This window comes from Hyaena hyaena, unplaced genomic scaffold, assembly GCF_003009895.1.
Source record: "Hyaena hyaena isolate Hyena2069 unplaced genomic scaffold, ASM300989v1 scaffold_891, whole genome shotgun sequence".
Classification (NCBI taxonomy): Eukaryota; Metazoa; Chordata; class Mammalia; order Carnivora; family Hyaenidae; genus Hyaena; species Hyaena hyaena.
This window is the reverse complement of record NW_024081525.1, coordinates 218,873-242,233: the sequence shown is the minus strand read 5'-3', so window position 1 is coordinate 242,233 and position 23,361 is coordinate 218,873. Positions and strand designations below refer to the sequence as shown.

General features: G+C 49.7%; 1 protein-coding gene across 2 annotated transcripts in view; it reads right to left on the bottom strand.

The window, feature by feature from the left end:
- Positions 1–23,096, bottom strand: part of PDGFRA (platelet derived growth factor receptor alpha) — a 49,764-nt gene extending 26,668 nt beyond the window's left edge. Inside the window, exons 1-8 of one of the 2 annotated variants that reach the window (XM_039220466.1) lie at positions 22,913–23,096; positions 13,199–13,259; positions 11,113–11,430; positions 7,667–7,927; positions 6,491–6,621; positions 3,896–4,067; positions 3,614–3,803; positions 361–476 (exon numbers count right to left, since the gene is read on the bottom strand). In XM_039220466.1, the coding sequence (XP_039076397.1) occupies positions 361–476; positions 3,614–3,803; positions 3,896–4,067; positions 6,491–6,621; positions 7,667–7,927; positions 11,113–11,430; positions 13,199–13,247 (1,237 nt within the window). In that variant the 5' untranslated portion in view covers positions 13,248–13,259; positions 22,913–23,096. Of the gene's footprint in view, positions 1–360; positions 477–3,613; positions 3,804–3,895; positions 4,068–6,490; positions 6,622–7,666; positions 7,928–11,112; positions 11,431–13,198; positions 13,260–20,061; positions 20,099–22,912 lie in introns of those variants that run through there. The other variant, XM_039220467.1, reaches the window with a different exon arrangement.
- Positions 23,097–23,361: the final 265 nt, after the last annotated feature.

Below are 23,361 nucleotides of genomic sequence, written 5' to 3'. Positions count from 1 at the left end.
AAAAACTCTCCAGAACAACATAAGGTCATCTGGACAAAAAAAAAAGAAAAAAAAAAAACAAACCACGCATCATTTTCCTCTTCCCAGAACTGGAGGCACCAGACTGCGAAGCAGGTGGTGTTGTAACCTAGGAATTCCCCTGTCATAGTGTTTCAAAGCAGACTGGAACTTCCCAGAATTGTGTGAATTCATAAGCCCAACAAAGCCTTCCCTGACATGTGGCATCTCCACCTCCTGCTTCTCCCCAAAAAGTGTTGCTTTTCTCTCCATAACCTGGGAGGAAAGTGCAACACTCTCCCTGAGGGACACCTGTGCCCTTATTCACTGAGCTAACGCGACCTTTGTACTACCCTTACACACCTTGAGTTAAGAGTTCGAAAGTATAGCTCTTCACGTCATCTTCATTTTGAACGACAATCGTGTAATGGCCACTGTCTTCTTCCTTAGCACGGATCAGCTTTAGTTTGCTTCGATATCTGACAAGAAAAGTACTTTGTTTCAGCAAGTGATAGCCAAATAGATTCCAGCCATTCAAGCAGTTACTACGTTCAATTTAAGTTTTGTTTTTGTAAAAAAAAAAGGTAAAAACAACTCATTTTCTTGACCACATCATCACTTTTCTGGGATTTTCAGTGTACTTTCTACAAATTGAAGGTCTGACTTACAGACACTTAATTTTTTTTTTAAGTAGTCTTCATGCCCAGCATGAGTCCAACGCAGGGCTTGAACTCATGACCCTGAGATCAAGACCTGAGCTGAGATCAAGAGTCAGACACTTAACCAACTCAGCCATCCAAGCACCCCAACACTTAATTTTTATTTTATTTTATTGTTCAAAGTTTATTTACTTTTTGAGAGAGAGACAGAGTTCGAGCAGGGAAGGGACAGGGAAGGGACAGGGAGAGAGGGAAACACAGAATCCAAAGCAGGCTCTGAGCTGTCAGCTCGAACCTATGAACTGTGAGATCATGACCTGAGCCAAAGTCGGATGCTTAACCGACTGAGTTACTCAGGAGCCCCAACACTTTAATTCTTAAAAAGAAGACCAGACATCGTGAGATGAGTGATAATTTATGTGGGTAGAACAGCGATCAGCTCTGCTAAAGCCTGACTTCTGAATGAAAGTAGACATATCCCACCAACTTCCCTTTAAAAAACAAAACAAAACAAAAACAAACAAACCTTCAGGTTTACCTTTTAAAAAACACTTGCTTCCCCTACGTATCCATCATTTGAGTGGTTCAACCAAACAATGGGACATCATTGGAAGAAAGAATGAGGACATGGTGTATAAATTCATACGGAGAGGTCACCAAGGTATAACATTCCTACTTGTTGGTATTTGCTTAAAGAAACTCCAGAAGGTTTCAGAAGAGCCTAATGAAATTAATAAAAGTATTTCTCCGCATGGGGAGGCAGAGGCATCTGGGAAAATGGTGACGGGAACGGAGTGAGGCTCCCTACAATGCACTGTCTTGATGTCTGAATGTTTTGAAAGCACGAGATTCTGTCACCTATTAAAAATAAACTAAGAAAATCTATTTCTTCATACTTTACTGAAGGGAATTTCCGCTAAAGATTTCTTACATGTGTTATGACATTTAGCTCTGTGTATGTACATGAATAAAGTATTTGCCCATATGAGTCCCCTTCTTTATAAATCATCACAGCAGGGAAAGGCAAGGGATGGAGGGGGAGCGCTAATCACGAAGACAAGAAGACTGTGGGCATTACTGAACTTCTCCATGCCTCAGCTTCCTTACACGTAGCACGGGATAACTGTATGCACAGCCCGCTGTCATTTTCAGAATTAGTTAAATGAAATTAGACGTGGGAAAGCATCTTGAAGGCTCAGAAGTACCCTGTAAATGTCGAGTCGTCCCATCCCAGGTGCTGTGCACCAGCGCGGGGGACAGAAGCACACACTGAGCTGGCTTTTCCTCTGCTGCATCTTACCGGACAGTTCTCCGGCCTGGACTTCCAGAGTGAGTCCCTGCAGGCACTCCTGGCTGCGTGTCACCAAACAATCCGCCGTCATTCACTGCCTGCACTTGCCCAGCCAGGAAAACGGGGGGATCCGCTAGTTCTAAGCTGTAGGAAGCCAGACACACACACACCCCCCCCCCCATTGTATCCATCTTCACGTTCCCTCGCCCACAAGAGGAACTGGCGGCCGGTGCTAGAGGAACTCTTGATCGCTGTGACAGGTGGCTTTCCTGAACCTCTCGGTTGGTGAGCTTTGCTCGGTCATTACTATTGATCATGGCTCGAGTATGGCGCGCCTACAGCCCTGTGCCAGGATTACCCTGTTCGTCTCTGGCCTCCCACCTAATGGAGAGTTTGGCACTGCCCACCTCTTTGCGTGCCCCCATCTCATTTAATCAGAAAGCCTTCCAGATTCGCTATGTGACGCTTTTTCCTTCGCTGTTCCACAGAGGCTGTACAGTTCCATTTTCTCAGATACCAATTCTCAACTGTACATGGGATTTAGTTCAGAAAAAGGAAAGCAAATCCCAAGATTAAGTGAATGGATGAAAAGGCTTCTTCCCCTCTTCCCTGAGACTGGAAATCAAGGACTGACCTGTGTTCCCCTGGGACGTTTCTGACGAGGGCGCTGCGTGGGAGTAGCCGGTCCCTCCAGATGTATCTTCTGCTCTGGGATTCTAATCAGAGCTTAAAACTAAACTGAAAATGGGGCGCCTGGGTGGCTCAGTCGGTTAAGCGTCCAACCTCAGCTCAGGTCATGATCTCATGTTTCATGGGTTCGAGCCCTGCGACAGGCTCTGTGCTGACAGCTGGAAGCCTGGAGCCTGCCTTGGATTCTGTTTCTCTCTCTCTCTCTCTCTCTCCCCCTCTCTCTCTGCCCCTCTCTCTCTGCCCCTCGCCCCCTCTCAAAAATGAATAAACATATAAAAAAATTTTTAAATAAAAAAACTTAACTGCAAGGGACCTCAAAATGTCATCTTGTCTAATTCCTTACCTTGAAGTATACAAGATATTAGTAACCCTACATTACAGATGAGGAAACTGAGGCTGATGTGACTTAACTTCACACCTATTTAAGAAGTGAGAGCAGTATACTATCTCATCAGAGGGCAGGGATCTAAACTATTCATTGTACATTTCCTCCAAACCAAATCTGGACAGACACTACCCTGATTTCCTGTGGAGGCCTCACCAGGCCAAATGTGTTTCAAATTAAACCAGTGATGTTTCGTTTTGTGTAGGCTTATGTGATAACGGCCTTGTCACTGGAATCATCGGCATGTCTAGTTGCCACACAGATGGTGGATGTCACAGAGTATATTCCATCCAAGAGATTCCAATTTTATTGCCTTCCTCCATCCCTTCCTGGAGACAGGAAACAGTCTTCCATTGGGAACAGAACTCTTCAGTTCTTTCTTCTTATTTTATTGTTACATAGTCATCAACATAGTATTACCACATGGCAACGTTACCATTAAAGGTACCTGATTTCAGATGTCTTCTGTGCCGGTTTGTTCAGTTTCCTAGATTGATTCTTGGTTTGCATTGTAAGATATGCACAAGCCTCACTCTGTCGACAGACACACCATACGAGGGACAGGAATACAGGGGAAGGGTGTCTCTTTACCTTATTTCCTGAATCTTCTCTATGTCGGTGGTGATCTCGGTGAGATTTTCAATCAGAGTTAGGTTGTCCTTCAGCCAGGATATCCTGGGAGGGGGGTAGGCCTGAACGTCCACCACAAAGTGTTTAACTTCATGCAGGTCCACAGCTTCCAACGGGCTGAAGTTGGGTTTGATTTCAATGAACCCTTTCTCTGTACAGGGGAGAGTTTCCATTAAGTAATGATTACCACACGGTCAATCCTGAGCAGCATGGATGACTGACATTTTAGAAAGCACAATGTACCATGGACAGAGATGGTGACTTTCTTCATCTCTTTGACCTCCTTGGTGGCCTGGCGGGCAGCACATTCATAATCTCCACTGTCCTTCACGGTGGCCTCGGGGACCGTCAGGGTGTACACCAACTTGATGGACGGGACCTTAATTTCCTCCAGCATTGTGATGCCTTTGCCTTTCTACAATACAGCAGAAGGGGAGGGAGACCAACTTTAAGAAGCTAGCTCCTGAGAGTGAAGCCTCATGTAAACTCTGGCCCCTGGGTGTTGATGGGGCCCCTGTGTGGATTCCCATCTGGTGGTGAACTGCCCTGTGGGGATGTCGATCATGGGAGAGGCTGTGTGTGCGTGGGGCAGGGGCTACATGGGAAATCTCGGCACAGTCCACTCAATTTTGCTGTCAACGTAAAAATGCTCTAAAAAATAAAATCTGATAGGGGTGCCTGGGTGGCTCAGTCGGCTAAGCATGACTTCAGCTCAGGTCATATCTCACAGTTCATGAGTTTGAGTCCCGCCTCGGGCTCTGTACTGACAGCTCAGAGCTTGGAGCCTGCTCGGGATTTGTGTCTCCCTCTCAGCCTCTCCTCACTCACACTCTCTCTCTCAAAAATAAATAAACATTTAAAAAAAAATTTTTTTTAATCTGATAAAAAATTTTTAAGCTAACTCCTTAGCTGAGAACAAACTGAGGGCTGATGGGGGTGGGGGAGAGAGGAAGGGGGGTGATGGGCATGGAGGAGGGCACTTGTTGGGATGAGCATTCAGTGTTCTATGGAAACCAACTTGACAATAAAGTATTTAAGAAAAAAAAAAGAAAATTATGTTTTAGGAGGACATTTAACAGCACAGTAAGGTGTCTGGCTATACCACCGAAGGAAAAAGGATCTAACAAAACACTATCTAAAGTATAATACCCATTAACGGTTCTATTTATTTTGTATACAAAGTATTGAAAGGATTTTTCTCCCTAAAGTATTAATGGTGATGTTCTGGGAAGCGGCTTTTCCTCTGTTTCTCTGAATTTTCTAATGTTACAACAGTAAATCTGCACGATCATTATCTGATGAAAACTTTGTATTGTAAAGCAATACTTTGATTATATATTTTTTGTTTCAAATAGCATGTACTGTGGTTTGGGGGTGGGGGTGGGAGGAAATGTCTCTCTCCAATAAATGAAAAGAAATGTTTATGTTTTAAGGATGAAGGGCAATCAAGTGTGAACAGTAAAATCAAAATGCCTCGTATTTCAGGGAAGAAGTACACATACTGGACTATAAATGTCTCTTCAGTGCATGAGGTCTATAAGGTAATATGTGAAAATGCCCAACTTCCAATCAGATGCCCCAGAGAGAAAGGAAAGGGGGCCAGTAAGAGCACGGGACCGGGGAGAAATGGATAAAAAGAGAGAAGCTCTTGGGGCACCTGGGTGGCTCAGTCGGTTGAGCTTCCGACTTCGGCTCAGGTCATGATCTTGCGGTTTGTGGGTTCGAGCCCTGCGTCGGGCTCTGTGCTAACAGCCAGCTCAGAGCCTGGAGCCCATTTCGGATTCTGTGTCTCCCTCTTTCTCTGACCCTCCCTGGCTCACACTGTCTCTCTCTCTCTCTCTCTCTCTCTCTCAGAAATAAATAAAACATTAAAAAATTAAAAAAAAAAAAAGAAAGAAAGAGAGAGAGAAGCTCTCAAATGCCAAAAGGAGCAGGGAGCAGAAATTTGCAAATCAGGACTGAAGGGCAAAAATATGTATTTTATACATACATACACATACACATAACCATATATACACATACACATATATATAACCATATACAAATACATATATGGTTTTTGTTCTCCGTGAGGTCGCTGCATTAAACCCTGCTGATCATCACTCCATTGAACAGTCACAGCCTTTTACACATGGTTCTCTTGCATACTTATTACAATGTGTCAGAATGGAGGAGACCCTGTGTGTAAATCACCAATGACCTAGACGTGGCATGTGGTTCCCCTTCCCTGATTCCGCCACACTCCTCTCTCCTCTGGCGCATGGGCCAGTTTCTAGCAGAGACCCTGGGATTTAGCAAACATCCCTCAATCTTTGCCGAATGATCCACGCTAAGCCTGCCCCCTGAAGGCAAGCCACGCAAAGAAAGACCAGGCCAAAAGGAGAGAGAGGAGCGTCCTGGGTGGCAAAGAAGCAGAAATGAAAAGGGGCGGGCCATCGACATTATCAAATGCCTCAAAACCCAAAAGGATGGGAGCCAAGAAAACGGGAATTAATGACTCTCTCAGCAATTAATAAATTTAAAAACCCACCCACTTTTGCTTCTCTAATTTCTTGGTTGTTAACTTGTAGCCATAGAGCTTTCCTATTTCTTTCTGACTCATGAGTAAGAAGGCTCAGCGTACAACCTTTGTGCATTCTGAAGGGCCTGGTCCAGCGATTGTCTCAGCCCCTCCCGTTGCCCGAAGAGCCAGAAAGTCATCGAGTCAAATGAGCTCACTGCAGAGGCGGCAGGCTGAGGTCCAGAGAAGCTCACATCCTGTCCTGCCCTGTCAGTGACGGGTCCTTTGAGCCCTGCGGTGACCCGCTCCATTCCACCAGGAGCCTGGAAGCTACCTACCACTTCTCCGGGGTAAGTCCACTGAAGGTCAACCACCTCGTTGTTAAAGACGGCGCAGGTGACCACAATCGTCTCCCCTGACTTATACACAGTTTTAAGGGCTTCCATTTCTAGATCAAGTTCTGATGTTGCTATTTAAAAAAAGAACAAACACAAGGACCTCAATAGCCACAGTACAGTTAGAATCTTCTAAGGTTGGGGTTTGCTTTCTTTTTTAAAAACCCTGAAAAATAATTTTCAAACCACTGCAATCAAGATGAAATTTTTAAAGTCTCAGGAGCCTTGATGTTGTGTTGGCATACATAATTTGGCATGTGGTTATAAAATAACACACCTACACATATACACATACACACAAATACCTACACACAAAACGGTAACAATAGTACAAGTGAATTCCAATTAAACAGAACGTCACCTCCCTGAGCCTTGGGGTTAATGATGGCTTTCCTCTTCTGTAATCACCTTTATGGATGTATTTATTCATTCAATCAACCAACCTTCAGTCAACCAACTGACCAGCACTGCTTGGGGCACTCCTACCCTATCATTTCTCTCCTTCTCTCTCCCGCCCTCCTCCCCAGCAATTCCCAGCCTTTTTCTAGAACCTAGCACAGTGCTGGCATAAAGTAAGTCCTTACTGAGAGTTCAAGGCACCCTGTTGCCACCTACCTACACATGAGTATTCAATACACCTGCTGCCCCAAACATGTGTCATACCTTCCCACTCACATTAACCACGCACATCAAAGGGATAATCATAATCACGAGCTTTTCTCAAAATCACAATCACCTTTCTTAAGTTACTGAAGTTAATATAGGCATCCAACCCCCCACAGGTATGTGTTTGTTTTTAGGGCCTCTGTGGTCAGGAATGTGGGTAAATCAGTAAGAGGCTTATTCAAGAAAAGAATTTCTTACAGCATTTTGAAGTTAAGTGATGAAATATGAAATCTTACAGTAGTAAGGAAGCACTTGCTTTTAGTAATGCTAAGCTTGGTATGATTATAGCCACAGAGGGCAGCCTAACATTGTAAGGTAAAGGTGGGGGTCCTAAATCCCCAAATATATAGGGTCTCCGTCACCAGGGACTATGATTTTTTAAAAAATCATACATACATCTAATCACTTTGCCTTTAACTCTTCTTTAAAGAAGGAAAGAGAAGGTGCAGGTACCTTTTAAAGCATAAACATTAAATGGAATGGTCTGGAACTTCTTCCCGCTGACGGTGGCTTCGCAGATATAGGGCCCGACGCTGAAGGTCCCATTAAAGCCCTGTCTGCTGTCATAGGAGGCGTGGACCACCCCGTCACTGCTGCGTAAGGTAACGGGAGTCTTGGGGTCAGTTGTGCGACAAGGTATAATGGCAGAGTCATCATCCTCCACGATGACTAAATAATCCGTCATTCCTAGAGGAACGAAGGCTACATCTGGGTCTGTGGTTTTGAAAAGAAAAAAGAAGGTTAGGCATTCATTTCACCTTTACACACATATACAGAAAAATTATCCCGCTGGTATTCATCACATCAGAATGAATTATACCTTCACATATATCCAGACTTGTCACCACACTGACATTAATCATCATCACAGTTGGAAGGTGATTTTAAAGTATGAACACAGGGCGCCTGGGTGGCTCAGTCAGTTAAGTGACCAACTTCAGCTCAGGTCATGATCTCACAATTTGTGGGTTCAACCCCCGCGTCACGCTCTGTTCTGGAGCCTGCTTTGGATTCTGTGTGTGTGTGTGTGTGTGTGTGTGCCCCTCCCCTCTCTGCTCCTGCTCTGTCTCTCTCAAAAATAAACATTTAAAAAATAATAAAATTTAAAAATCAAGTATGAACAACACCAAATGGCCTGTACTCCAATAAAAAAGGCTGGTGATAAATATAAATAAGTTGAAATCAAAATTTAAACACTACTAAAACAATGACCAATAATCAAGTCCATTCAAAACAAAAGAAAATATTCATAATTTCAAAAATTCTTATTGCCTATAGTTAGGATTATTGAAAAGCAGACAAGTTTAATAGAAACGTGTCTAATAAAAAATAATTGGTCAGTGAGGCACCTGGGTGGCTCAGTTGGTTAAACATCTGACTTTGGTTCAGGTCATGATCTCCTGGTCCATGAGTTCAAGCCCTGTGTCAGGCTCTGTGCCAACAGCTCAGAGCCTGGAGCCTGTTTCAGATTCTGTGTCTCCCTCTTTCTATGCCCCTCCCCTGTGTGTACACTCTCTCTCTCAAAAATAAATCAACATTAAAAAATAAATAAATAATAATCTGTCAAGTAACAAATAAAATTTGTAATTCCATAACCTGATAATTTTATTTTCAAAAGAAACCCAGTTATGTAGGTTACTACAGTACTAAGTACTAAGAGACTCAAACGTCAGTTTCAGAAGGGCCCCTTACTCCCCCTGACTACAAACAAAAAGATCTCTAACTGACAAAGGGCAGGGCCTACTTGGGTGATGTTTGTGCTGGCGGTAGGGGGGAACAAGAATTTTTAGACAAGCTTAGGCGATCAAAACTCCAGGACTCATATATAACTTTAACAAGCCCACATTCCGACCATTCTCTTCAAAGCAAGGGGCACTTATGTGTGCACAACACTGGAATGATAATTCTAAATAACTGCCTTTCTTGAAACAAAACCTTTTACTGTTAGGAAGGAAGGTTCTGATAGATAAGAGTGTCACAAAAGTGAAGAGGGTCTAGATCTGTGAGGTGCCCACAGTTACAGAGGATAAGAGCAGCTAATTTTTAAAAAACTCGAAAAGGTGGGAAAAGGGGCACCTGGGTGGCTCAGTCAGTTAAGCTTCTGACTTTGGCTCAGGTCATGATATCACAGTCTGTGAGTTTGAGCCCTGCGTCAGGCTCTGTGCTGACAGCGCAGATCCTGGAGCCTGCTTCAGATTCTGTGTCTCCCTCTCACTCTGCTCCTCTCATGCTCTCTCTCTCTTAAAAATACATAAACATCAAAAATTTTTTAAAAATAAAACAAAATAAAGTAAAATAAAATGCACAGCTTCCCTACCATTATTCACTAGCTGTGCAATATTTTAAAAACATCATGGTCCTTCCTTTAACAACTATCCTTGGTAGAAGCCAATATACACAGATATAGATATTGGTACAAAAATACAGACATAAGTACAGGTACAGGTACAGATATGTAAGTATAGATACTGATGTAACTTTTTTTTAAGTTTATTTATTTTGAGAAGAGAGAGAGTGCAAGCAGGGGAGGGGCAGAGAGAGGGAGAGAGAATCCCAAGCAGGCTCTGCGCTGTCAGTGTAAGAGCTGAAGGTAGGGCTCAATCCCAGGAACTATGAGATCATGACCTGAGTTGAATAAAGAATCAGATACTCAACCGACTGAGCCACCCAGGTACCCCAAAACAGGTATTGATACAGACAGAACACTGATATGCATATAGATATAGATGTAAAGATATAGATACAGATGAAGATACAGGTACAGATATAAATAGAAACAGACATACATAATATAGATTTAGATAGAGAAAGAGATAGACAAAGATACAGATACAGACATGACACAGATTTAGATTTAGATCATCACAAAGAGTGCACAAGGAATGCTAGGTGGGTGGTAAACCAAACGAACCTCAAGCTCACGGCAAAGGCTAGCCGATTAGCAGGGCTGTTGTGAGAAGGCACCACACAATCTTCCACTACAGGGGCTGGCCCTGAAATCCATCACAACCCAAGGCCACGCCCTCCAGAGGCGTGGCCAGCCACAGCTACCATCCCCTTAAATCCATCACAACCCAAGGCCACGCCCTCCAGAGGTGTGGCCAGCCACAGCCACGGACTGCGTGGAACTGGGGCCCCTTAGGCTGCAGGAGTCCCAGACTTCCTTCCCACAGAGCTCCCCGACTCATCTACCCGGCCTTCCCTCTCTCCTCCATTCAGTCCCGCTTACAGTTCTGGCCGACGGCCCTCACAGGCCCTGCCGCACGCTCCCCCGCCCCATTTCCTCCCACAGCCTCCTCCCGTCCCAATCCAACCCCAGCATGCTTCATCCCATCTCACTCCTGTCTTGCCATCTGCATCTCACAGGTCAGGACACATACTCATTAGTACGGAATTTGCCCCCACATTTTAATTAAAAAGAAAAAAATAGCCCATCTAACTAATCAAGAGTAAATAAATGTTTTATTCACTCTGAAAAATAGCCTGGTTATTTGGAAGCTATTATAATGAACTACAAACAGCTCCAAGAGAGGACCTACCTAATTTCTGTGTCCCCAACACTTGGCATAATGCCGGACATGCAATAAATAAACAGCAAATATCTGTCAGACTTGGTTGAACAGAAATGAGTACGTTTCAGATGTTTTTGCATAATGCCAAAAAAAAAAAGACGTGCCATAATAAAAATGATTTCCAAAACTTAACACACTTCCAAAATGTGAACAAGATATGTTTCTCGATAACTGAGTCACAAAGGACCTTGACTGATGTGCGTCTTCTTGTATTTTTCACATTCTCTCCAATAGATACTTACTATTTTTGTGTTTTTTAAAACCTGAATACAGTTAAAAGGAGAGACAGGATGAGAAGCTTGGCCCAGGGGACCCACCCCAGCTCACCTGGGACATAGATGTAAATGCGCCTGCCTTCGATCTCATGTTCATCTGTCTGAGTGTGGTTGTAATAGCAAGTGTACAGCCCCGTGTGGGCCGCCGACGCATTGACCACTTCCAGCACCGTCACAAAAAGGCCACTGTTGTTTTCCTCATTTCTGACTTCCACATTGGGGTTCTCTTCTTCAGACATGGGGTACTGCCAGCTCACTTCACTCTCCCCAAAGCACCGCAGAGAAAAGGAGGAATTCAGCTGCACGACCTTTTCATTTTCGTTGGGAAGGATGGAGGGTAATGAAAGCTGGCAGGAGGCTGGGCTCAGCCCTGCAAAAGGAAACGCACTCTGAATAGGATGCAGCCAGAAAGGACAGTCTCACCCGGAACACTGACAGAAGCAACAGTAGCAGCTTATATGAACAATGACCATTTCTACGCAAAAATCCGTTAGCCTGGATACCCATGAAAGGCCCCCCATTATAACGGCCGCTGCATCTGCCGAGAGCAGCGAAGGCTCCAAAAGCCTCAATAGCTCCCCCCTCCCAAACCCCGAGATTCACCCCTCCAAACACTCAAACGGACAGAGGACATCTGATCCCAATTCCATATTTTAGACGGTCATGGGTGACCATAAAATATCCCAGGACGGCATAGGCTGAAGCACATATGGGTTCTTTATTGTCCACATTCCCTACGGAAGTTTCCCTTACTAAGAAACAGGATGAGAACAGGGGCAGGGAGACTGAACAAGGCACAAGGCAGATTTGTGCTCAAGAATTACACGTTTTCCATTTCTCACGACACTCTGGTGTGCCTTCTCTCTAATGACCTCCCAGAAACCCAAGCCGGATGATGTAGATCCTAACTTAAGAAGTAAGAATAGTCGGGGGCACCTGGGTGTCTCAGTTGGTTAAGCATCTGACTCTTGTTTTGGGCTCAAGTCATGATCTCACTGTTCGTAAGTTCGAGCCCTGTGTCGGGCTCTGTGCTGACACTGAGGACCCTGCTTGGGATTCTCTCTTTTCCTCTCTCTCTCTCTCTGCCCCTCCCTTGCTTTCTCACTCTCTCAAAATAAATAAATAAACTTAAAAAAAAAAAAAAAGAATACATGAAGTCCAAGAGTGAAAACCCTAAGTTCATCTTAGGACCTAAAATTTCACTCTAGCTCTCTCTGTGTGTAAAACTGATAGAAGAGCTATTATGGCTCAATTGGTCATCAATGGTCTCATCTCCTTTGGAGCCAAATATGGGAATGAATCCCACCAAACTTCAATGTGTGCCCACTAGGATTCCTGCAGCTTACAGCAGAAGTCGTAAGGGCATCTGGTCACCTCTCCTACCACAAGCAGCATATTCCTGCTGGAGTTTAAAGCTACCAAACCACCAGCCTTGCTCAATTCTAACATGCCCGTGTAGATAGGCCCTACAGACACTAACAGACTTAAGTTAACTCCTCACATTAGAAAAACATTGGGTTCTTGATGAACATCTGTGATGAATGAACATCTGGATAGAAACTACAAATTCCCAATAAACATTTCAACCAACGGTCCAGGTAGTTTCCTCCTGGTAGAAAAGCATTAGTGAGAGTCCCCAAGAGTCAAATATGCTACCAATTAGATTCAAAGGGAAAAGGCAGCCCTAAGATTTTCCGGCCATTTAGGCATCTTCCACTTAAGACAGGTCTGATGTCCTGTAAAAAGAACTCTCCTGTAGAGAGAATTTTCCATCGCTTATTTTTTGAACATTCCTGAGGGTCTCTTGACTGACCCCCTTTACTAGAGATCCAAGTCCCAGGAAAAATAGCAGAATGGTGGGGAAATTTAGGCTATTCTTCCTCCCACATTTCAAGGCCGGGATCGTGCATACACTAAAATTGCCACAGGCTGTAATTCTTTTTGAACTGGGATTTGTTCAATACAGCAAAGGGGACTGAAGGTTTGTGATCCTTCTAGATAACTTCTCATAATTTTCTGCTTTCCTTCACTCTTGTGGGCTGCGTTTGCAGAGCATGGCTAATATTCTCCCGGAGCACAGAACCTGGAAAGCAAGTCTTCTCCCAGAACAAGGAACTCAAGGAGAACTGGGCCCATACCTGTGAGGAGACAGACTGACACCAGGAGCGCCAGGTGGGAAGTCCCCATAGTTCTGGAAAACTGGAAAATCAAAAGTCAAACAGAAACAGCGTTAGCCAATGAAAAGATTGGTAAGCCTCATTCTTTTTGTGCTTTGCAGGATGGCAAATGTTAAAATGTTAACAGCATCGTTTTAGCGAAAAACGCCTCGATTTAAAATTCACGGTTAAAGCAGTAATCGCAGAGCCCGATGGGACCCCGAGATCAGGCAGAAACCACCTGAAGCTCAAACCCTATCTGACTGCAGGCGCCTCTCAAATTCCGGAAAGTCTTGCTTGATGGTCTTAGAATGCATCCAAGAGCATAGGACAACTGACTGGTCCTTTTAAACCATTTACATTAAGAATGTGAAACACAAGCACATCTATGTACTCAGCTTCCAAACTGGAGCTGTTTTCACTCAAAATAGGGCGTCCTTTGCTTGTGTTTCGCTGCAGAAAGTACATGAAGTTCACATCATCTACAAACTCTGAAAGGCATGCTTGGGCTACAACACATATTTCCATATTTGCAAGCCATTCTGATCTGGCGGTTGTGAACGTCCCACTAACCAACGTCACTGAGAGGATGTCACTCCGCCGTGCCCAGACCGGGACCAGCCTCAGGCCTGGGCTCCCGGCCCACGTTCCCCAAGGGCCTGCTGCACTCACAGCCAGGCTCAACAAGGCACCAAAGGCCAGGACACAGAGTGGATGGTGCAGAAAAGGAGGTGAAGCAGGGAGAGGGCACAGGAGAGAACAGCATGGCTAAATGCCCAGCTTTCAGAGGATGCAGGAAACCACAGGATAAAATCCCGCAGAGACCAACGAGTGAGGCTCATGATCCGGTGGCAGGAGCTACAGAAGCCAAGTCTTTGACTCTGACTTCCTGCCACAGAATCTGAACGACGAAAGAGAAGTGGGGAGACAGACTGAAACTTGAGTGTCCAGAAGACACAGGCCAGGAAAGCAGGGAAACATCGAAGAAGGATCCGGGGAGCCCCCCGGTGAAAGAAACCACTGAACAGCCAATTCCGGGCAATCCCCTGAAAAGTCCCCCTTCCCTCAGCTCTTCCTTTTCACGCACATCCCCACTTACCTTATTTTATCTCCCCCACCACTGCCCACGTGAAGCCACTGATAATGTGAGCTGACCAAGGCCAACGAAAAAACGGTGCACGGCTTTGCAGGTGTGGAGGCACCCAAGTCTCAAGTCTACTCACTGAGGGGCCCGGGCAGGGGTGCAAGCTTTGTGATATGCCATAAGAAAGTCACCGAAGCCTTGACCTAGCACATGTGGGGCCCCTGAGTCGCTCAGAGCCCCATGCATGCAATGGAAGGAGTTCATGGGACCAAACTGGCTCCACCCCTGGCTTTGGAAATGAAGAGATGTGTTCTCGATTCCTGAGTGAATGGGCTTAACACACACAAACGGATCAACCACAACAAAAGAGAGACATTCAGTGTATGCCTGCGTTTAGCCCCTGTAGTTTTGCGAGGGTTTGTTTTTGGTTGGTTGGTTGGTTGGAGAAGAGCCAGCGGATAACAGCCTAGTCATTTCTATGGAAGTCGGATCATGTCTTTCTGCTTTCAGGTGGCAAAGTGGGGCATATGCACAAACCGGATTTCTGCGTCACTGTATTCTACCAGAAAACGGATGAGGAAGAAAGTGAAAGGCAGGATGCTGGTAACAACAGTGTGGTCGGGGGTGGGGGGAACAGGCGCCTGGGTGGCTCAGTCAGTTGAGCATCCCACTTCAGCTCAAGTCATGATCTCACAGTTCATGAGTTCGAGCCCCACATCGGGCTCTGTGCTGACAGCTAAGAGCCTGGAGCCTGCTTCGGATTCTGTGTCTCCCTCCCTCCCTGCTCTTTCCCCACTCATGCTCTGTCTCTATATTAAACACATTAAAAAATAATAACCTTGAGACATATTTAATGTTAAGTGTCAGGTGAGGCTCAGAGAAGTCCAGCGACTCATCCCAAGTCACACAGCTAGTGCTAAGGCCAAAATTCTAACACAAAGTCTATGTGATACAAAAGCCATGCTCTCTTCGGTTCACCATATGGTCTCCCTCAAGGGAAGGTCAGTGTTTCAGTCTTGTGGGTCCCCTCCCTCCCCCGCCCAACACTATTTCCTAATGCAAATTGGGGCCCTGCTTTCCTTCCCCGCTCACCCCAGAGAGAGTCGTACAATCGCGGTGCTGTGAACCCAAATGCAATTTGCACAATGCTGGCTGGCTGATGGCCTCTGCGGATCCTGGCATGTGCCCGGGGTGGGGGTGGGGGGGCTGCAGAGTTTCCTCACTGCTGTGGTGACGGGCACAGCAGGCCCCAGAGCCAGCCTGGCCAGCCTGATTTACCACAATTAGCAGTAACGGCCTGTGTGTTTGTACATATAAATATCAGCCTCCTACTGATAATCCACTTAGCGAACTTCAAAGGAGCCCTCCAGAGCCAGCTTGATGTCTTGGGTTTTATCACATTTATATCCTGTATTTCTTCAGCAGGGCTTGCCAACGGTGCATCTTTAAAGCATTCCCGAGCTGAAGAGAAGGGCTCGCTGCTTTTATAGGGCAGGCTCTGAGCAGCGTTTCTGCCCTGGCCCAGCCCCGCCAGATTTCCTTCTGTGCATCCAGACACAGTGGACCTGCTGCCAGGGAGGATTATTTACTGACATACAAAGCGGGCCACGAAAACAGGGCCTCAGAGCCAGCGATGCTGATGAGAACACTGAGCATCAACACGTGTTTGCTTCAGATTTCAAACTCCCTTCTCTGATAGAAGTAGTTCTCTGGCTGGAAACGTAGGCGTGTTTGTGAAGTCTCATGTCATTACTCATCTGTAACTCAGACAATTTCCTCGGGAATAATCGCAGAGTGTTCTATAGGAAGGTAATGGAGAACAGCCCGAGAGGGCGGAGGCCTCCCTGCCTACTGGCCCTGTGGTGAGACTCTCTGAGGGTCCGGCTTGCTGTTTCTGGCGCTTTTCTCCCTACTCTGGGTGTAAAGGCTCATCCTTACACAGTAGCCCCTACGCTGGAGCTGATCCAAAAGTCAGATGTGCAAACAGAAGAAGTGAGGCTACGCTTACATCAGAGAAAGCTGGCATGGCAGGAGTCAGCAAGAACAAATCGCTTCACAGACTCCATCCAAACCCGGTTTTTAAAAAATCATAATCACGTCCCTCGTGACAACTACAAGCTGGGTTTCAGCCTCAGTTCTCTACCGCAACGCAAAAAAGCACAGCCAAGAGTTAGAGAAATCACCAGGAAAAGAGAGGTCTGCCACGTTCACGGTCAGGCGAGCGACCTGTGGTTCCCTCACACTTTTTGTCTCTCTCCTTCTCTCAGAAGTACGATGGAAATTGCCCTGGGCTAGACTCATCCCATATTGAACAGTCCGTCTTTCTGAACCTCGGGCTCTCTTTCTATGAAGAGGGACTAATTATTACACCTGACTTCCTGGCTTCTTTCTACGTTATTATAAGGACTGAACTACAGAGTTTAGTGAAAAGTGCTTCGGAAACTGCAGCTATGGGGTTTTTATACTGACTCTTCCTGCAGATTCAGAAAATGTTTTAGATGACAGGGACATCAGAGCAGCGACTTCAACCTCTACTTACTGAGACAGTCAGGCCCAGGGGTCACTCAACTTGCCCTGCCTCCCCTGCATAGTGGAGAAGTGGATCTAAACTCGCTGTCCATGAAGGCCTGATGAACTATCAAAGCTGTTTTAACAGGAACCTATATATACAGCCACGTGAACAGAAAAAGAAATGTTTGCAGCTGCTGTTGTTTAACGACTTGTCACCTCTGTCCCTGCAAACAGAAGCGAAGAGCTATTAAGTGAGAACTCAATAACCAAAGACAACTTGCTAAGCTAAAGAGTAAATAGAACACGGGCACTGTTTCCAGAAGTAGGCGTGTGATATTCTTCTCAGAAAGCCAGAGAGCTAGCTTCCCGATCACCAACTGCTCAATGTCTCCCACTGCAGAGCCACTGAATATTGAATTTCACCCCACCCTGACATGATTAAAGGCCACAGGAGACTCTCACAGTCCCCAAAGCCACGGATGACTGTAAGGTTCAAATTTCCGAGGTTCAGTGAATTTCAGCTCTAAGTTAGTTCTAACTGTGAAAATTACATATCCTGCTTTTTCCCTGCAACAACTCTTCTGCTCAGTCTACTGTTCTACCGGTAACTTCAGCCCAGGCAATGCAAAAGCTGGTCTACACTGGTGGCGTTTCATAGAGGGTGTGTTCACTAGGATCTGCACCCCACCAGAGCCTGTTGTTGTTCTGATCTCTCTGAGCTCCATCAGACATTCCCGTGATGGGTGTTGGCTAGAGGAGTTTTAAGTGGGAGCATTTTTACGAGACAATCTGAGCTCCTAAACCTTTCTGCTCTCCCTGCACCAGATATTGAACCCTGGAACGCAAAAATGACACTTGTTTCTGATTGCCACCAAAGTGGTGTGACTCCTAATGAGATAACCTTGGGTGTAGTAACTTACAGTGCATTTGAACTCAAGGGCATCAAGCTCCCCACTCTAGGGCTTCACTCATAAAACGATATGCAAGTATCTGCCTAACTTCTTCACAGGTCTGCTCTGATAATCAAATGTCGTAGGTCAGCACTTGGCTCATTACACAAATACAAAGAATGAACTAAGGCGAAAAATCCACACAAAGGTCCACAAAACAAATATGCTCAGCCCAGTGATTCTTGCAACTTCATAGGAAAAGGAAGCCAGTCATCATCTTCCATTTGGGCCTATCAGGCAGAAAACGCATTTTCTGATGCGCAACTTGCTTACAATCTCCGGGAAGCCCATTCCCTACCCCCCCCCCCCCCCCCCCCCCGCCCGCAGAGGGTCGTTGCAGTTCTCAAGTGCGGCCAGCAGATGACAGTGTTGGTCCAAGGACTTGCGTCCCGGGGTCCACGGAGACCCAGATGCCGCTAAAAGTTCTGTGCTAAAATATCCCCAATCTTAACTTCCAATCTCTTCCTTTCTTGGATCATACTTTTAGATTTCGTGGCGGCCTCAGTTCAGAGTCCACAGACTGGAAACAGGAATAGGGAAACTGCTGCCGGAAAAGCTTAACGGTCCGCAGGGCCCCAGGAGAAAGGCGGCGAGGGTCAGACACCCTCTGCGGACGGGTCCGCTGGGGCAGCGGGGTCCCGGGGGCCCGGAAAACGGCGCTGCCACCCCAGGCCGCACAGGTTCAGAGGGCTCGGCAGGAGAAGCCACCGGAGAGGATGTCGGGGTGATCCAGGGCTTGGTTTCCCCCACGCTCTCCCCCCCCCCCCGAGGATGGCACCCGCCCTCAGAGAGACCATTTGGGCCGCGCCGGGTGGGGACCGTGACGCCGGAGCCCCGGCAGCGCAGCCGATCTGTTCGCAGGCCATTGTCACCCCTCGTAAACCCGCCCGGCGGGGGCCGCGGGGGCCGCGACGGCCGCGCAGCCGGGAACCTCGGGCTGATTGGAAACGACTGTTCCCGTGGCTCAATAGCGCAAGGTTGTAAAACAAACAGCCAGGGGCCGCCCGCGCGGCAGGGGACCTTGCGAGGGGCCTCAAAACAAAAGTCGGCGGCTACCCCCCAACAGCGCCCGGCACCCTACACCCTACTTGTCCCACACGTAATTCATTACGACGCTCCCAACCTCTCCCCCAACCCTGCACCCTATCCCTCCAGTCCTTCCTGAGTCACCCCCCAGCGCCTCCCGAACCCCACCGTGCCTGCAGGCGTCTCTCCGAGGCCTCTAGCAGCGGGAAGGGTGACCATGTTAGTGGGCCCGGCACCCTCCGGCTCGGTGCTGAAACTCCGACGCGGCCGCGGTGCAGAGCGCCCAAGGGTGGCGGAGAGCGGGCCGGCGCGCGCTCCGGGAGGCCACTAGAGGGCGCAGCAGCCCCGCGAATCTTACCCGGCTCGCCCGCTCGCTCGCCCGGCCGCCGGCCGCTCCGGCTCCCGGGCCCGGACAGCGCAGCCTGTCCCGCAGCTCGACCGCCTTCGCGGCGGAGGGTCCGCACCGTCCAGCCTCCTGCCCGCCGCCCCCGCAACCCGCGCCGGCCGCTCCCGCTCTCGCCGCCCGCACGCCCTGGGCAGCTCGGTCGCCGCGGGGCTGGTGGCGACGACCGCCCGCTCGGAGCTCAGCGTCCCTGTCGGCCGCGCTCAGGGCCTCAGAGCCGCGGCGGCCGCGGCGCCCCAAGCACGACGCTAAGCGTTTGCATTGTTTTCGGCTGAGACCTGAGAGGAGGCCGGGCGGGGTGGAGGGAGAGGGGCCGGGCGGGGTGGAGGGAGAGGGGCCGGGGGGTTTAGGGTTACAGGCGCGCGCTAGCGCCTCCTATGGGCCCAAAAGCGACACGGCCGCGGGCAGCCGCTCCCGGAGAAGGCCGCGGGGAGCTGGAAACTGCGACCCCTCGACTTTCAAGAACCGGCCTCCCCTGCACCCCCCGCCCCCCGCCGGACGCTCGTCGCCTCTGCCCCCGCTGCCCAGCACACACTCGTGCCCGCCTGCGCCCCTCGCTTCCCTTTCTAGGGAAAAGGGAGGACTCCAGTTGGCTGGGAAGGGTGCGCCCCAAGTCCAAGGTCCTCTTTAGCTACTCCAATCCGTTTTTCCAACCGATTCCTGGCGTACGGTTCCGTTTAAAACAAAAGGAAATGCCGAAGAGGCACTTGAGCAGAAGACACGGAGCGGCAGAGCCCGACTAGAGGGCACTGGGGAAAAGCCATCCGCCCCAGAGCCCGCGTCCCGCGCGGAACCTCCCCTCACACCCCGACGGCTGGTGCTGTGCGTGGGCCCCCTGAAGTCTGACTCAGGGGACCGTCGGGAGCCCCACCTTTCAGGCACCGAGCTGACTCCCAGCTTTTCCCCAGAACTGCCACGCGCCCATCAGCAGCATGTAACCCTGTCGCAGCTCCCCGAAGGCCAGGAGTCCCGCCCGCCGGAGTCCGCAGGAAGGCGCTGGCCACCACGTCCGCAGGACGCGTCCAGGGCCGCGCGCCGCCCACGGCCCGTCCCCAGGAGGCACCAAACGGGCCCGCCTCGGCGCCAGACGCGTTTGCAGCTGGAAAGCCCGGCCCGATGCCCCTCCCCCTGCTCCCCTCCCCAGTCCGCGCCCCAGGAGGAAAGCAGACCTGGGGCCGGGAGCCAGCTTTCCGCTTCGAGTCCCTCTCCGTCCTCCTAAGGGCCGGTGCAAGGGCCGCGGGTCAGCAACCCGCTGCCTCCCGCTGCCTCCCCCCTGTACCTCCTCTCTTCGCCTCCAGTCCCCACCCCCACTCCCATCCCCGCCCTGGGGACTCACCCCAGCTACATTCGGGTTAAACCAAACGCAAGACCGCAGGAGCCTCCACGCAGGGACTGACCAGTGCGTCAAAGCGAGGATGGACGGGCCCTCGCCTGTCGGGGCGCGGAGGAAGGGCCCCGTGTATCATGGGCTTGTGGAAAGGAGGAACCCCAGAGGAAAGGAAGAGTAAGAAGGGACTCAGAGCAGCAGCGCTAAACTCCTAGTGGGTCAGATGCGGGTACAGGCGAGGGATGTTAAAACCCGAGCCAGCACGACTGCGGGTGAAGCGCGCAAGCCGGGAGCGCCTCTTCCTCCCCGCCAGCGGCCCCGACGCTGCTGGGCTCCGGGGTGTTAGTCCCCAGAGTTGTGCGGCCGATCGTCGCGCCCGTTTGCCCGATGGTCTCTCTGCTCTAAAAAGCTGCCTTGTTCTGGTTGGAGCGACTGCGGCGAGACGAGTCGGTCCAAAACGTTGAGCAATTCGGCTGCGGAGCCAAAAAGCCATTTCCCACACGGCACAGCCCAGGGCTTTTCCAGGCAGCCGGGCCCGGCTCAAGGCAGTCCGGACCTGACAGAGGCCGTGCACGCTCCCTCTCCAGCCCGGCTTTGCCTCTCACCCCGGGAGACGGCGTGAGTGGCAGGTTCTTCCAGGCCACCCTTCTGAAGTCCTGAGGTCTTAGCAGGGCTAAGGAGGCAAAGAGAGGGACGCGCGCTCCGGCCGCTGGGAAGACGCCCAGCCCGCCCAGCACGGCCTCCCGTCGGGGCGCCTGGCCAGGACCCTGGCGGCGCCGGCACACCTGGCCAGGCAACCACGGCTTCTGGCCCCGAGGGCAGCCGTGCTCGAGTCCCTCTCGCTCTGAGCTGGCTGCGACCCTTTCCGAACAGAACCGCTGATCCCAGTTGTTTCCGAGCTAAACGTAAGCCGCCTGTTCCCCCCCCCCCCCCCGGCGCTGCCGGGAGTTCATCTCACGAGTAAAAGCCGATTTCCAAGGGGATACACGGAGGAGGGAGGGGCGTGGGGAGCCGGCTCCGAGGCTGGCAGGGAGGCCGGCGCAGAGCGGAACAGACACAGGCACTGGAGACGATGCAGGGGCGCAGGGCGAGTGCAAGGGGCGAGGGCCACGCATCCCGGCCAGCAAACGCACACGCGAAGGGGCGGGGGGGTGGCCAGAGCTCAGGTGCCTGGAGAGAGGCGGTGAGGGCGTTTCCCGTACCACCTTTCTCTTACCTGGGAACCAAGTTTCTCCCTTCCAAGTCGTCCCTAGCTTCCCCAAAGGAAGTTCTGCACTTCTCTGGCAATCTTCCTTTTTGTCCTTCCTGTGGCTGGGACTGGGCAGCGGTAGAGCCCCGGACTTTGCAAAAAAAAAAAAAAAGATTCCGCGGAGGCAAGGGGGGCGCGCAGAGACGAGTGGGGGTGGGGACCACAGCGCACAATGAGGGCCCCTTGGAGCGCAGTTCGAAATTCCTCAAATCCCACTTGCTGGAATGCGAGGCAACGACGACTTCTTCACTCGGGGCCAAATGTGTTTGTCATTACTCCAGACCGCCTGCCCGCCCGCGCCGCCTTCGCCCCTGCGCCAGGGCGCGCAACCCCAGCGCACCGCGGGGCTGGCGCCCTCGCTGCTTCTCACTTCACCGCTCCCCAGCAGCCGGGGGTCTCCCAAACCCTCGCCCGCGGCCGCGCCCCCTCTGCTCCTCTTGCAGCCTCCACCGCTGCGCGGAGTCTGGCCGCGGCTCGCACCCGGCGCTGCGCCGTCCAGCAATTACGCGCCCTCGGCGGGCGCCATGTGCCCCCGGCTGCCACCCCGAGGTCCGGCCCTCTGCTGCCGGAGCCCTTCACCCCTACCCTCCGCGCAGCCCTTGCGCGCCCAGCTCGGCGCCCTTCTCCCCTCACCCCCCCAGGCCTCCAGCGGCGCTCCACTCCACCCGCTGCAGCGCTGTCCCGCCAAACCGCGGGCGAGGAATGAAAATACTCATTAAAAACCTGTCGCCGTCCAGGACCTACTGCCAAGAAGAGGGCAAACACCTCTGCCCCCACTCCCAGCACTACTTGGTGCCCGTCCCAGGATACGCAGACACCACCCCCAGCCCTGAAAGAAACCTCAAAAATGTAAGCCTAAACAATTTCTTCGGGAGGCTATAGAGCTGTTAGAAAAACACCGCTTTTAAAAATAGGTCTGGAAAATGTGTTTTTTTAAATCCCGAGACTTTCGAACTCTATAGTTATCTTTCCTCCAAGTAAAGTTTATTCAAAATAAATGACTCTGGACACACAGCTGGAATTCAACTCCATTTTTTTTTTTTTCTCATCGCCTAAAGTTTGAGTGAAGTTACTTCACTTCTAGCCCAAAGGGCCTGATCAGGGACTTCTCTTAGAAACAAAAATCATTTTTTCCTCCTTTCTTACCTTCTCCTCCTATGTCAATGCGTAATGAAAATCCTACATATGGAGCAAAAAGTAGGTCCACGGCTTGCAGAACTCGCCTGTAGTCCCCTCCTCTGTTTTTCTCCCTCTAGCTCCAACTGTAATGGGCTCAAAAACCGCGTTTTGTAATTGATTCAATGTTATAGTCCATCCTTCTAAAACTAATCATTTGCTCTAAGTAAATAGCTGTCAGGAAATGAAGCGCCCCCCCTCCTTCGGCCTCTTCAAAATAAAAGTTTCCCTCGAACTCCGTGCGCTCTGATCTCCACGCAGCCAGATTGCGCCTTCGCGTTTTGCTCTTATGCCATCAGGGGGTCCAGCCCCAACCCCCAGACTTCGACAACAACTGGAGGGCGGAGAGAGGCAGACCAGATGGGGTGGGGGTGGTGGAAGGGGGAGGTGTTGATGTTCTGCCGGGAAAGAAGTTCGTG